General features: G+C 39.6%; 1 protein-coding gene across 1 annotated transcript; it reads left to right on the plus strand.

Annotated features, from left to right (window-relative positions):
* Positions 1-9,342: 9,342 nt before the first annotated feature.
* Positions 9,343-12,520, plus strand: LOC149012557 (Pentatricopeptide repeat (PPR-like) superfamily protein). Its single transcript, XM_089160232.1, has one exon. It carries the CDS (start codon positions 9,978-9,980, stop codon positions 11,811-11,813), a length of 1,836 nt encoding a protein of 611 aa, XP_089016358.1. The 5' UTR covers positions 9,343-9,977; the 3' UTR covers positions 11,814-12,520.
* The last annotated feature ends 3,810 nt before the right edge of the window (positions 12,521-16,330 follow it).

Here is a 16,330-nt window from a genome sequence, read left to right on the forward strand (position 1 = left end):
CTGGTCGAGCAAAGGTTGGACCATCGAGCAGTCCCTGACTCCCTTCTCATAACACAATTCCCCAGTCTATTGGTCACAAGCATATTGTGTTCATGCCAATAGATTTAGGATTATGGCAAACACGATGAGCATATAGTGTGAAACTAGGGCATAAAGCAGCAACACACAGAGGGAGCACCGGGTATGTGTTCAGATTTTATGAATTTAGGACGAGCGAATATCCGAGTTTGGGAAAACACAATACATGCAAGAGGCGCAAATGAAGTCAAAGTAGGTCGATTGACATGATGAGCTAGAGAACAATATGGCCAACTCGAATATCTGTAAAATTAAATTAAGATTTTATTTAATTTATGTAATTGAGAATGTATGGGGCCCACAAGTAGTCAAACTAGGATCTATTTAGAAGATATGTTAGAAATTTCTAATAGCTCTCTCCACCATTATTTCAATAATCCCAATTAACCCAAAATCGTCAAAAGAACTCCCCCCCCACCCCCACCCTACGGTAACTCAACCAAGAAAACCCACCCTAACAAATAAAACTCCCACAATAAAAGTCTAGCAACGAAAAAAATATATATTATATAATATTAGGATATAATCGGAAAATCCATAAAAACCCTAGGTCAGACACACAGGAGCAGTCTTGATAAGTGGGCACGAGATGAATGTTAGGAAGAAAGGGAACAGCAAGTGAAAGTTACAATGCAACAAGCAAGCAAACAAGCAAGAGAGGGCAGAAGAGACAGAAGAGAGTAGGGGGTGAGATAACGACAAGGTTAAGATGAGAAGTAAGAAAAACCCCCCACCCGAACCCAAAAAGGAAAAGAACGGAAACAAAGGCGAGTTAACGACCAGCGTGCTTGAACCAAAACCCGGACCACCGCCGGAGAATAGCAGAACAAAGAACAACAGGTTTCCTATATCGATTTTTCCTGTTTATTAGTATTGATGTGTTTAATATTTTCGTCAATAATGCATGCGATAGATTAAGATCGTAGTTAGTTAATTAGTTAACAAAATTGAATCTACTGATTACTATTAGAAGTTGAATTAGGTGCATATCTCCCGAGTCGACCCATAGCACACGATATTGTGCGCTTGCAGTTATTTTATTTTGCAAACAAAGCTCATCCTGCACATTGATGGCGTGTATGATGGTTACTCAGAGAAAATGGTTGTTACACGTTATTTCATGGCTCATCATTTGTTGCCAGGTGGTTAAGGCCATTGTGTGATGGCTAACGGTTACTTTTCGAAAAAGTGATTTTGTCTTTTGATTCCATGTATGATCTTCTGCTCCTCAGATTAGAATCTGATGGGAGTTGAAAGATCTCCATTGTGTCCGTTAATCTTTGATCTTGGCTTGCCTTTGGATAGGAATCTTTGTCCAGGTCATGTCCCTTCCTAATCGTTCGATCGGGATGATGCTGACTTATGTAGAATTCTTAAAGTCCCCAAATCTTAGCTGTTGCATCCTCCTTCATTATGATTCCTTGGATGGGAATCTTTGAGGAGTCCTTAACGTATTGTTAATCTCTGCTTTAAATATATTAAATGACCTTTTCAATTCTAGCCCTTGGATTAGAATAATCCAAGTGTATAAATATCCCTTCCTCTTCCTTCTTTCCTTTGCATTTCATTTCTCCATCTCCTCTGCTTCGACTTCCTTCTCTAGACTCAGAGTTCGCTTGCTGCTTCTTTGTCCTCATTTATGCGCTGTTGGAGCTTGATGAAGTGTTTGGGTTCATGTTCATCAACTTTCTCTCCATTAAGTTCAAGCTTCGTAGGACCTCCATTGTTTGTAATCAATGAGTTCTTGCTTCCTTGGCTCCCTATTTGATTGATTTCTGTTTCCGTCTTCAATAAGGAATTAACTTTCTCTCTTTTCTTATTTTCTTCTTTTTTTTTCTGTCTTCTATCTTGTGCATATTGTTGTGAGTTTTGTTTTCTTTTTTGGAACCTAATCTGAGTAGTTTTTGGTGAAAATAGGGTTTTTTGTTTTACCTTAGTCGGTTATTAGCCCCCATGGTTGGAAGGAAGACTACTGTGAGGAAACCACATCGATCTATGATCGAGATGGATGTTTCTAACTCTCTGTCAAATGTTTTCAAGAATGTTAGGCTAGAGCAGTCCGAACAGGCCTTTAGTGATTGATCAGAGCCCTGTCTCCAGCAGTGTCTGCTGCGGGATCCTTCCAGGAATGAGGCTGAGGATTCCAAGCATGAATCTCTACCTCCCCCAGATTCCTCGTGAAGTTCTGGATTGACCTACCATTGGTGCCCGAGTTAAGTTTGAGGCAAAGAGAAAGAAATGGGTGGATAGTCTGACCCGTGAAGAATACAAACAGAGCAAGATAAAGATCATTCTCCCGATCACATAGAATTTGATCCGAGCAAGTCAGGGCCTAAATTCCAAACCTTCGAAATGACTGAGGATAGATTAGAATATTTGGGTGTCAAGTACGAGATTCCCGAGGATTACCTCCTTAGAATACCTACTGTGTTTGACCGAGCACATAAATGTCGACCACGACCAAGGGAGTTTGTCCTTTATGAGGACACTTTGAAAAGTGGCTTGCAGGCTTCCTATCCATCCCATCTTAGCAGAGATTTTGTGGCATTTTGAGATGTGCCCGGGGATGATGGCCTCGAATAGTTGGTGTAACCTCATATGTTTTTGGGGGGTTTTGTCAACAAAAGTCTGTCAAAGTTTGACTTTCCTTGGCTCTGTTCCTTCAATTCTTTATGGCCAAGAAGATGGAACAGAGCGGATGGTATTACTTGTCAAAAGACCATTCAATCAATCGTGGTGGAGTGGTAAATTTGTAGGAAATGGAACACTCCCATCAAACACGAAGGGCTAGGGTCCAAAGTTCTTCTATGTTCAACCGCCGACTACACCCCCCTTTTTGATCATATGGAGTAAGGGTCCGGCCAGAGGGTCGAACGACCCTCCTTTTCTTTCTCCTCCTAAGAACAAGGCCAAAGACACAATTCTTTGAATCCCGACCGACGACAAGAACCTTCGAGCAGCGAACGGCTACTACCCAAAATACCCAAAAATTTTAAGTTTATGGGTTTCTTACCTGGTAAGTGTCTGTGTGTCTTTAAAGAGAAAATTTTGCATCTACCCTTGGTCGGAAGTTTTAACCTCTTGTCATTTTCTTTCTTATTGTAGTGTTGCTCAACCTTGCAGCTTGTGCCAAAGCCGCCACTTCCAAAGTTAAAGAGGTTAAGGAGAGACACCCGATAAACCAAAGAAAACTCGAGGGTCAAAAGAGTTGGGCTTATTGCATCTTTTTGCCCCCTCCTCGAACTCCAAAGAGGACATCTGAAGTGGAGCATTCTTCCATGCCCGAGAAACATTGCCATCCTATGCAAGCTTCTTCTGCGAGTTCAAGGGAAGAAGTTTCTCATGAGAGCTCATCCTTCTACAAAAGAACCTCCAAGTCCCTTTGCTCGGGGCGGAGACAGTGGTTTGGCCAAACCGAGCTCTTCACAAGCTCGACCTCCTCTACTACTTCTGAACTAGTCATTGACGACTGAGTCAAGTGTCTTGTGCAACAACTAGGGAGGGACTCCAATAGCAATGGAATGATTGTCAAACATCCACCTTCCCGTGGGTCAAAAATTTATGGAAGGTTTGACTCCTTTACGGAGATATGACATGGCAACCAAGTAAGTCCTCTTTTCCTTTGTTCCTTTATTTTTCTTTATATTTGTTGCTTGAAACTCACCCTTATGATATTGTTGGTTTAGGATGCTCTACAACTTGACCCAAGCCTTGGGTTCATGTTTGGAAACTATTCTATAGGATCATTTATCGGCACATCCTTCTCGGGAGAGTTTGAAAAAGAAAGAGGTCGAGGTGTCGCACTTCAATCTCGAGCAGAGAGCTTGGAAGAGAAGGAAGCTCTTCTTCTTGTGAAAGTAGCTGAGTTGAAGGGCTTGAAGAAGGCATCAACCGAGCTTATGAGGTCGCTGGAAGAAAAATTAAAGGAAAAGATAGATTATTGGCGAACACCTCCAATCAGCTCAACACTATGATCAAGGAGAGAGCAAGCTGCTCGAACTGAAGTGGAAGATCTTCAGTCTCATCTTGCTTGGACTTCTCCCACCACCTTCGAGGATCTATCTACTGAGCTTCGTTATGAGGCAATCAAGCATTGGGTCCAAACCAAGAAGTGTTGGGACTTCATGGCCGAAGTCGTCGGGCCCGGATTTAATTAAGGTTGGAGGTATGTGTACAAGGATGTTCTTGAGAACCATACAACCCTTGATATGTTTTGGTTCAAAGACTCTGTGGACCTAGGTCTTTTTGACGAATTGAAGCTTTCTCAAATCTGAATAGGCGGTTGGTAAAAATCCCTTATCTGGAGGAGCTCCAGTAGATGTTCCTGATTTTTTAAACTCAAACTGGGAGCCAGCCCCCAAGGAAGATGAGGTCAACAAAGAAGGTGATCAGTTAGCTTCTGATGGGGAGGAAGAAAACGTGGGCGAGGAAGAGGAGACAACCAAGGATTCGTGATCCTTATGTCTTAGTGGTCATCTGTGGTCCTATTGCTATTTAACTTTTGTTTCTCGAGAAATATTTTGTAGAGAAACAATTTTTTTGTAATCATTTTGTGGTCGATCCACATGAAACTTTTTATTTTTCTTGCTTGTTCGATGTTGATATCACCTTTTGTCTTCCATCATAGTGTTTGTGATTGACTTTGTGGTTGACTTTATCATTTTCTAGTATAACAGATCTCTTGGACTTGTATACCTAGACCTTTGTTGTCGAGCAACGCTATTTTTCAATCCTCTTTTAAACCTTTTACGCTTTGCGTACGAGGAGGTCGAGATGTAAGAGGTTTATATCTCTCTCTCTACTCCCCCAAGCATGAAAGGCCTTTGTATCCTTTATGTTTTACGTTTGAGGAGGTCGAGATGTAGGATGTTTGTATCCCTCACTACTCCCCCAAGCAATATAGGTTGACTCTTTTTACCCTTTATGCTTTGCATACGAGGAGATCGAGATGTAAGATGTTTATATCTCTCTCTACTCCCCCCGAGCATGATAAGCCTTTGTATCATTTATGCTTTACGTTCGAGGAGGTCAAGATGTAGGATGTTTGTATCCCTCTCTACTCCCCCAAGCAATATAGGTTGACTCTTTTTACCCTTTATGCTTTGCATACGAGGAGATCAAGATGTAAGATGTTTATATCTCTCTCTACTCCCCCGAGCATGATAGGCCTTTGTATCCTTTATACTTTCCGTTCGAGGAAGTCGAGATGTAGGATGTTTGTATCCCTCTCTACTCCCCCGAGCATTATAGTTCGAGTCTCTATCGAACTGTTATGCTACATCCATTCGAGTATGTAGAACTCCTTTCTCCCGAGTATGTATGGTTGACCTTATCTCGAGCTTCTATACTTGTAATTTTGATGATATATTTCTATCCGTAAGCTCAAAGGCTTTGAAAGCGTTGTATATTAGACTTTTGTTGTTGAAGATAAACACATTGTTGTTGCTAAATCAGGACTAGTTGTTTCAAGAGTAATATTGCTTTTAAAGAAACCAAAAATACTACTAATAGTGTTTTACTATTGATAGTACTTTTTTAAGTTGCTCAAATTCCATGATCAAGGAATTATTTGCTCGGCCTTTGGATCACGTAGTTGAAAAGCTCCGGGGGCAATCTGCTGAATTACGATGTATGGTCCTTCCTAGTTCGGAGCTAACTTCCCTTGATTGGTCGGATCTAAGGTTGTTGTTCGGCGAAGTACTAGATCTCTAGGAATATATTGTTTCATCTTTACTTTATTGTTGTAATGAGTCACACTTAGTCTTTGATATCCTTCTAGAAGAAATTGTGCCTTATCTCCTGACTTCATCAAATAGATCTAAGTTTATACCCGTACCTTCGATATTAGCTTCTTCATCGAATTCTTCTTCTTTGAGGGATCCGACCTCTACCTCGACTGGTACTAGAGCCTCGACCCCATAAGCTAATTTGAATGGGGTTTTCTCCAATGGTCGACCTTGTTGTTGTTCGGTAGGACCAAAGTACACTTGGTAATTCTTCTACCTATCTTTCCTTTAGCTGGTCGAGCCTTTTCTTTAATCCATCAAGCATTGTTTTGTTAGTTACTTCAACTTGGCCATTGCTTTGAGGATAAGCTACTAAAGGCATTCGGTGTTCTATGCCTTGCTCTTTACAAAATCTTTCAAATTCAACATTCTTGAATTGCTTTCCATGGTCGGATATAATTATCTTGGGCACTCCATACCTGTATATAATGTTGTGGGTGATGAAAATTTTCATCTAATTTGTGTTGATTGAAGCTAGAGGTTCTACCTCCACCCACTTAGTGAAGTAATCGATGGTGACCACCAAGTATTCCTTTCCTCCTGAAGCCTTTGGTAACTTTCCTCTAATATATATTACTTTTGTAAATATACTTTGTTGGTGGTTTACTTCTCCTAAGAATAATACAAGAAAAATCTCTTTACCCAAAAAAAAAAATACTAGATAAATCTCCAAAAACATGATGTGGGCTTGTTTGCTAAAGCCTCTATGGAGAAAATCCATACTATGATGGAATGTGTGGTAAATTTTCATAGTGCATCTAAAACTAAAGTTGGTATTGAGACCTGTGTTTTATTCTCAAAAAATATGGGTAAAAAGGCGAGAGAAGGTTCCATGCATATTTTCGGAGATTGTAATTTCACCAAAAGTATATGGTATTCCCTAGGAAATCCCAAAAACCACTTCTAGTTCTTTAGTTGCACTTGTGAAGATTGACTCATGAAAACATTTGTGGGTAGTCGCAAGATGAAACGCTAATTGGGTAAAGAAGTTTGTGTGTATGTTAAATTTCATGTGGCTCTAGAGGAACAAGGACTCGCATGAAGAAGATTACACATGGCCAGGGAATGGAGCAGGTATTATTGAGGACTACTATAAAACAAGTCCTTGAAGCATGGAGTACATGCAAGAAGCCTATTCAAAACCTATGGAAGGAAATTGAAGGCTCAAGGTGGAAATGCCCATGGGAAGGGTGGTTTAAGAGCAATATAGATGCTTCAGTTAGTGTGAAAGGCCAATTCACCCAATTGGTAAGAACTATAAGGGACCAGGAAGGGAATTCCAAAGGTGGTTTTGCTAAGCGAATACACCTCTGCCAGGTGCTGGAGGCAAAATTGATGGCCATATGTGAAGGGGTGAGGGTGTCGTTGGAAATATGAGTTTGACCGGTGCAGTGAGAAACAAATTACATGAAGGTAGTTTTGTTGCTTGAACCAAGCTCTCAAAATTTGGGAAGCTATGAGAACTTAGTCAAGGAGATTCTCTGCATGTTCTCTTTGCATGGACACATCGGCTTTTGTCCTGTGAGAAGAAACAATAACAAAGTAGTGGACTGGCTTCCCAAAATACCTCCCAAAGCTAGAAAACAAATTATTATTGCTTTTGAGAGCCCCTCCGAAGCTAGGGAGATAATAGGGAAAGACCTCCGAAGAAGTGCTTTATAAACTTGGCTTCTTTTTTTTATCCTTTGAACCCAGTGTACAGAGGGAAAAAAAGAGTTGATTTTTTATATACTTTTATTCTTGAAGTATATAAAATAAAAAAATTAGCCATATGACTAAGCGTACTCCAAGTTGAAGGAATCCATTACCAAATATATAGTAATAATATGGAGAAAATGTTGGTCACGTTGTTGGTATCATGTTCGCTTTTTTTTTTTTTTCGCTAGTAAATTTGTCGGCTCCATATTCATGCCTCATACCATTCTCTCCTCCCTAACATATGAGGTCACTGATTGAAATTACTACTATACCCTAAAACTTCTTCACCCTTTCCAATCACCGGACCACTGCCGTGAACCTCCCATTAGTCGGCATTTGAAATTTCTCTATTCCTAGTTCTTTTGTCATTTTACCATTTTCTTCTTCTTCTCATGCTTCTAGTGGAGTTTGGAGATCAGGAGGTGGAATTAGCACCTAAGCTGAAGGAAGAGGGAGGCTGAATGGAGGAGAGGATGACCGGAGGAGGGTTGGGTATGGGTTGTGGTTAAAGTTTGAAAATAAAATTTAAGTTGGTGGCTGTTATGGTAATTTTCTTTCTTTCGGGTAAATATGGCTGTGATGTTATATTGAAAAATTAGGTCAAATTTCAAGTCTGGATCCAAACAAAACTCCACCATAGAGGAGACATGGGAAATTTCTTTTAAGTTTAGAAATTATCAAAAATCTACATGTTTGCATGCTTAGATACAATGCATTAGAGTTAGATCTAAATTCGAAATTATTTGTCTAGAAAATTCAAAAGATGTAGGAATCTTTTGTAACAAGTGATTTTACATATATCACTGGAAAACTTGAATCCGTAACCTCTTCATTAAGCAGTACTAAGTATTACCAACTCAACTCCCCGACTGTTGGCAAGGGTTAAAAGAAAAATTGATACATTTTTAGGGATATTTAGGAATTAATTGGTTCATTGTAACCTAATTTGGGGCCAATAAACACATTGGGAGTGTTATTTTGACCCTAAAACATCACTTAACCTAAAGTCGGTGATAATTGGCCCATGTCGGTGATATATCGCGGGCAAGTCGATATATTGCTGAAAATTCGATATAAACTAATGCTAAATATGCCAAATAGAACACAAATACGTTTGTTTAAAACGATGTTTGACTTTTTGCCTCCCATATTGTTGCCACTCGGGAGCGGGACCCTCCATTTTAGAGGCCAATATGTGCACCTTGAGCCATACTCAACATAATTGTATAATGAATTGTAAACTTTAGTACATCTCTTTACTAATTGTGTTAGTGTATTTGTGTTCTCTTTGCATATTTACATTAGTTTATATAAATTTTTCAGACTTCCAGTTTTGCCCGCATATAGCCGGACATGTGCCAATTATAAACTTTAGGTTAGGTGATGTTTTAGGTCAAAATAACACTCCCAATGTGTTTATTGGCCTCAAATTAGGTTACACGTCAAATTTCAGTCAAAATGACTTGAAATACCCTTTGAAACCGTAACCTCTTCATTAAACATCTAACCTGTTACCAACTCAACTACCCTGTGATGGAAGAAAAGACCAATTGATATATTTTTAGAGATTAAAATTGGTAGGAATATAAAGTTTTTTATTTTTATTTTTTTATTTTAATTATATTTAAGTTGAACACGCGTCAAAACATCCAAGAATGTGAATTAAAAATTTTCCACCGTAGATAAATATTAAATAAATAACAAGAACAGGGAGGAGGGTGTTTTTGTAAAAGCCGTTTGTCCGGAAATCCCACTTGTGGCAATAGGTAGTACTGTAGTAGGCAGATGTGTCTGTAGAGTTACCGGATCTTTCACGCGCTAAGGCGGTGGCGCTGGAGATTAGAACGCGGTGATTCAGCCATTCAGGTCTCTGGATTTCACTCTTCGTCTTCACTGATTCTGTGAGTTCAGAGCATAATTGTCTTTATTTTCATTAATTAAATTTTAAAGTGAAATTTTAGAAAAACTCAAAAATCTACTATTGCACTGCAAGTCGCACAGAAAAAAGCGAAAAAGTCAAGTAAGTCACTAGTGTTGGGTTGGGGCTCCTGCTGTACTTTTTGCCTTCAATCTCAGATTTCTGCTTTCAAGTTTCAATACGATGCTGTGGCTGGTGGCTGCCTATCCCTTTCTTTCTCTCTCCCCTCGCCCCCAAACAATTCCAAAGCTGTGACTCAGATTCTGATAGGTATTCTGCAAAGTCGTACGACATTTCTGCCTGTCGATTTGAGATAAGATCGGTGTAACTTCGTAAGTTTTAAACTCTCGGTGTACCGTACAAAAGGGTTTCGTCGGCTGCTTCGTCTCCTTCCTATGCCGGAATCTCAATCGCAGACGACGACATTGTGTTGTCTACTGAGTGTTAACGGTTGAAAAAACAAAAAAAATGCTCTCACATGATCAATCATCTCAGCAATGCGATCGATTTCTTACCCTGATCGCATCCTTTCAACATTTCGAACCAAGACCAAGAAACTCAAGCGCCCATGTATTGTTCAGAGCGTTGTTGACCTCTGCTCCCGGGACAGACTCAAAGAAGCCGTTGACTCATTAGAGCTTCTATCCCGCCGGGGCTTGCGTTTAGACCATCGGACGCTTGCTTTTCTCTTGCAGCAGTGCGTCAGCTCTAGATCCCTTCGGGAGAGCAAACGGGTTCACCTCCATTTGAAGTTGACGGGCTTTAAACAGCCTACGACGTTTTTGTCCAATCATTTAATCCATGTGTACTTTAAATGCGGTGATGGCATGGAAGCTCGTCGATTGTTCGACAAAATGCCTGTTAGAAATTTGTTCTCTTGGAACAATATGCTATCGGGTTATGCTAAGGTCGGGATGCTGAAACCTGCAAGGAAGTTGTTCGACAAAATGCCTGAGAAGGATGTTGTGTCTTGGAACATCATGATAACTGCCCTGGCTAAGAACGGGTTATGTTATGAAGGTTTGGAATTTTATACACAGTTACGTCGCTCTTCTCTTGGACTTAACCAGTTCAGCTTTGCTGGTATTCTGATTGCTTGTGTGAAATTGGAACATTTGGACCTAACTAGGCAGGTACATGCTCAGGTTTTGGTTGTTGGATTCTCATCTAATGTAGTTCTTGCAAGTTCTGTTGTTGATGCTTATGCCAAATGTGGGGTAATTGGTGATGCCAAGAAGATCTTTGATGACATGCCCACAAGAGATGTTCTTGTTTGGACTACATTGGTATCAGGTTACGCCAAGCTGGGGGATATTGTATCAGCTAGTGAATTGTTCAATAAGATGCCAGAGAAGAACTCTGTTTCATGGACTGCTTTGATCTCCGGATATGTTCAGAGTGGTCTGGGGCACGAAGCATTAGAACTCTTCTCACAGATGATGAAGATGAACATTCAACCAGATCAATTCACTATCAGTACTAGTCTTTGTGCTTGTGCCAGCATTGCTTTACTAAAACATGGTAAACAGATTCATGCGTATATGGTACGGAATCATTTCAGACCTAATACAATAGTTGTAGGCTCTCTCATTGATATGTACTCAAAGTGTGGAAGTTTGGAAGTTGGTCTACGGGTGTTTCACTGCATTGGTAATAAACAAGACGTCGTGCTGTGGAACACGATGATTTCAGCCTTGGCGCAACATGGTCGTGGCAAAGAGGCTATCCAGCTATTTAGTGACTCGGGGATGGCTGAAATAAAGCCTAATAATGTTACATTAGTTGTAATTCTTAATGCATGCAGCCATTCTGGCCTCGTGGATGAAGGGCTTAGTTATTTTGAATCCTTGACCAAAGACAAAACTATTGTTCCCAACCAGGAGCATTATGCATGTTTGGTTGATCTCTTGGGTCGTGCTGGACGTTTCAACGAGGTGTCAGAGTTGCTTGAAAATATGCCTATGAGACCAGATAATAGAGTTTGGAATGCTTTGCTTGGTGCTTGTAAAATTCGTGGAAATGTAGAATTGGGAAGGAAAGCAGCTGAACACCTTATTGAGTCAGAGCCTGAATCCTCGGCAGCTTATGTGGCGCTTTCAAACATGTATGCTGCGGCTGGAAAGTGGGAATCAGTGGAGAAGGTGAGGCAGCTTATGAATAAGAGACGAGTAAGAAAAGAAAGAACCATTAGCTGGGTTGAAATTGAGAGCAAGGTGCATGCATTCACTGTTTCCGATTGGTCGCACCCTTCGAAGGATGAAATATACTCAGTCTTGGAACAGTTAGCTGGACAGGTCGAAGATGATTCTTTGATTATGACACCCAATTTTTGAAAGATTATGAATTATGCCATTTGCTGTCTCAATTTTGCTAGGAGAGTATATATTTTCAAGGATAACCACAAGAACTGTACATTTTTTGCTTACATTGTTTTGGTGGCTTTACCTTTTATAAGCTATAGTTCATGAACAGGTCTCCACATTGAAGAAACAACAATGTAGTGTTTCTCATGGGAAACATCTCCTCATGATATCAATAAAATCATTGATGAAAAAGATGTATTTCCAACAAAAGAACCCGAACTGTGTTTGTGCGTTGGTTTCTATATTGGGACAGGATGGTATTATGGTAAGAATTTTTTTGGGTGAATGGTATTTTCGTTCACCAAAAATGGGCACACCCCTGGAGCTACAAAGGAAGAAGTACTTCAAGAAATGCATGAGATCCCAAAAGAGATATCCCTAATACAATCAAAACCCCACCTCTCTTTACAGGTCAAGTCTCTGGGACTAATGCAAGTCAGGGCCCTCAGCAGCCCTAATATTGTACCAATCTCAATTGTATCGCCATTCCAGATTTGCCCAAAGGCCCTTGCATTCCACTCCAACTTCTGTAAATTTCTGTCTCCAAATGTAATACATTGATGTCACAAAAGCTAATTTCCCACCTTATTTGTGAAGGCATTCCTTGAAAATTCTTTCCTTATCCACTTTCCAATTTCTTCTGAATATCTGGAATCTCAGTTGATCACCACTACACCTCCTCTAGATCTCCCCCCAAATCCAGGAGGCTACCGGGCATTTGAAATATAAATGGTCTAGGTTATCTAATCCATTCTAGCAAGGGAGCACCTATAATTGACACTCGTACAGTTTCCATTCAGCAATGCCACAGTTGCAAGACCCTTCAGCAGATCTCTCAAAAGCACAAAAGAGTGTTTTGGAATATATCCTTAAACCACTCCACTCCCCACCAAGGAACTATGTCATTCCTTTTGTGAACAGAATCAACAGATTACCATGGCTTCTTAAAGGTTAAGTCTCCTGCTCTCTGGTTCCACCTTATGAAATCACTAGAGTCTGCTGGACCACCACACCCTGCCTGATTCAATGCCCCCCAAATCTCACCTATAAAAGATTAAATTAAATTAGAATTTAGATATTGTGTAGCTTTGTTTTGACAATCAATTTTGATGCTTCTAATTGTAACAAATAGTACGACAAAGACTGTAGAAAAATTGCCTCTCTCCTTCCTTTAGGATCCTGCCTATGTATATGGAAGCCCTTCATATTGAATTCATCCTTTCAATCCTAAGATTTTAAGGGTACCCAAATCGAAAAGCACCCTTTTTATTTTCTCTTATCTTTGAGGCACTAAAGAAAAGAAAAGGTCAGAAAAAAAAGAAAAAAAAACACGTAAAGAGACTTTTGGGTTTCTATATGGGATTAAAGAAATATAGATCCTCATAGAGATATAGGAGATATTCAGTAGATGTCTGGCAAATTCATAGAGATATGGTAGCTATCCTAGCCATGCGACTTCAAAATTTCTTGTTTTCTTCCAGCCTCTTCTGATTTCCCTCACTTTGCCATCCCTCCGGCCTCTCGACTGTCTTCCTCCCCGGTTTGAAGCCTGGATCACCTCCCGTCCTCTCTTGATGTTTTTTTATCACACATATTCTATAAAATCAATGTAAAACTTATTGAAATCATATCCTTGAATTATTTTTCTAGCTTATAACATGAACCCCACACAACACATATGGCAAAAAATCTTGGTGATCGGGCTCCTCTTTGACGCACTAGCTCTACTTGCTCAGTCTTGTGGTTATACACTTATACTAATATAAACCTGATGGCGCAAAGAGAAACTAGGCAAAAATAAAAACTAACTAAATAAATAAAAATAAAATAAAACAGGTCTGCAATCTGCATGCGTAATTGAATGTCTTCACTGAAAATTGGGAGGCAATATTACACGAAAGAGAAAAGACAGTGCAAAAACCGCAGCAGAGCAGCAACAGTAGCAGTAAGGAGAAATGAAAAAGTTGACGGCTACTAGGCCTAAAGCACACCAGACATAGGTAGAAGGTACTCTAGGTAGAACCAGCTGAGATCCTTGTTTAAAGGTGCAAGAGGGGCTACGTATTATTTCAGCAACCCATAACAAGGAGACACAGGTTTTAAACGGTGCTTCTGTTTTCTGTCTGTATGTCTTGAGCCTCATAGGTACACCATTAAAGCAACTTTTACAGAAGTTTAGCTAATCTCCAGTTGCAGTAACCTTTTTTCTTTTCCTGATTTGGTATATCTTCCCCTTTATCCGTCTTTGGATGGTTTTTGAAGGATAGTGGCTATCATAAGAGAACGTAAAGCTTAAGTTCGTACTGTCTAATCAGCCATTGATGAATACTGTAACAACAAGGATTGATTGATCTGGTTTTTCTTTCCAAGGCGACGACAACGGCTGTTTGGGCCCATATATTCCCCCACCCCACCCCACTGCAAGCAGGTGTCTCGGCATTTATTTCATTTTCTGATGGTGTTTAGGGTTAACTTTTTCTGGGCATTTCTGAGTGACTGGGTGACAATAAAATAAGGTTACTTCTTGGGTTTTTGTTTAAACGAGCACCAACATAACACGAACAGAAACAAAAACAAAACATGAAATAACCCGCGGTTCAAGCCCTAGTGAGGTGTACTACATCTACAAGCAAAGAAGAATTACTTTGCACTATGTAAGAGAAGAGAACTGATCTCTCAATCCTAAAACGGCATTACAAAATACTCACCAAAATCCCTCAAGGCCTTTGTTTCTATCACAGAAGATCTTTGAAATCGATTCATTCGAATTGTCTACTAAAATATATTAGGGTGTATCAATCTCCGAGTACAAGAATTTGGATTACAGCATGACAGTTTTCAACCTCAATGAGATTTTATTTAATCTTAAAACAAAAAAAAGTCAATTAACCTAGGGTGGGTAATCCCAGGTAGGTTAGAAGAGTTGATCCTATTGTCCTTCAATAAATAATACCGTCTTGCCATATCTCATTGGTGTAGTCCTCTATGTCGCTTTCTCAAATGAAGTATGAATGGTTTCTGCCCACTGAGGCCTTATGTTTGCTGGGCACAGCAACCTCCAAGGCTCCACTTGATAGGTGAATTCACATGCCTTAACCCCTCTGAAGACAACATTCATTTCTTCCAAACTGACCAGCACTGTACAAGCAGTTGCTTCTTCCTTTAATCAAACAGTACCCATTCATGTGCTTCATGGACTTCATCACCCACCCCGAATCACAATAAACAATGGATGAAGTTCATGAAAAAGATCCCATCTGAGAATGGTCAATTTCTTCCTTTATATCGTAAACAATGATTAACAAAGAAAACAGAAAGAAATAATTTTTACTTGTAAATATATAGTAGATGGGGACATATGCTTCAAGGGTCACAACAAAAGTCCATCCATGCTAGCTAGCAACTCTAGCTGCATGGAAGACTGTTAAAAAAGAGGAACCATGAAAGTCCCAAATCAAAGAAAGGAATCCATGTTAAGTTATAAGAAGAAGGAGAAATAACACTACTACAAAGATAGAGAATCCTTCCTGAAAACTGTGTGATCCATCATATCGTATACCACAAGATACTGGCAGAGACCTACCTGACAACATAGTATGGGCCCCTACTTCAACTAGCTAGCTTACATATACTATCTGTCAAATTATCTGTGTCTATTGAAGTGTAATCATTCACGTTCTTACTTACTTGAATCCAACCATGCATGCGTTTAAGTTTCACTTGCAACCAAAGATGTTGCAGAACTCATCAGTCAACTCTATCATGCATGAATGGCAGTACTTCAAAACAAACACTCCTTAAAAGTACTACCTCTTTGCACTCAACTTTCTCCGTTTTTCTTCTGGAAATTATTAAGATTATTCTCTTTTAAGCATCTAGCTAAGAAGAAGAAGATAGAAGTTTCGCTAGAATGGCTATGTGTCATCTCTTTGGTTTCTGGAAGAGGTCCTATTTACCCAAAATTGAACCCTAGAAAGAAAAATAAAAAGAGATACTTTAGTCTCACTGGGTTTAATTAATTTGCAGAGAAAACTTGCTGAAACAAAGTTTCTAATTTTAGACTCCTACACTAATAGTTTTAAAACTCTAGATTCTGGAAGGTACTGATATGGTTTTGCAGCATCATTACAGTGAGTTATTATCTGGGAACTCTCTCTTTCTTTCTCTCTCTAAGTGACCCATTAATCTTCAAATTCTTCTTATGGTGTAAAGCTGAACCAGAAATACAATCTCCTTTAAAGGACAAAAACAAATCTACTTTTTCTTTCTTGTTGCACGCCAGTATCCTCAATACCAGACATTCAGTATGTAACATGGCAATCTAAGACCCACTATCTTTTATTTTTTCTGATTCTCTTTCCTTTTACTCTCTCTTTTTTTCTCCTCATCACCCTTCATTACAGATTTCACGGAACAAAGGAAAAAGAAATAAGGTTGGCCACTTATTCCATCTACTCTAGCTTCCACAGAAAGTGAAGGGTGCATGA

This window comes from Hakea prostrata, chromosome 6, assembly GCF_041222555.1.
Source record: "Hakea prostrata isolate BN-2017 chromosome 6, UWA_Hpros_2, whole genome shotgun sequence".
NCBI lineage: Eukaryota > Viridiplantae > Streptophyta > Magnoliopsida > Proteales > Proteaceae > Hakea > Hakea prostrata.

Bases quoted from the DNA above. Each gene is read 5' to 3' on its own strand.
- LOC149012557 (XM_089160232.1), top strand. From the start codon at position 9,978: ATGCGATCGATTTCTTACCCTGATCGCATCCTTTCAACATTTCGAACC.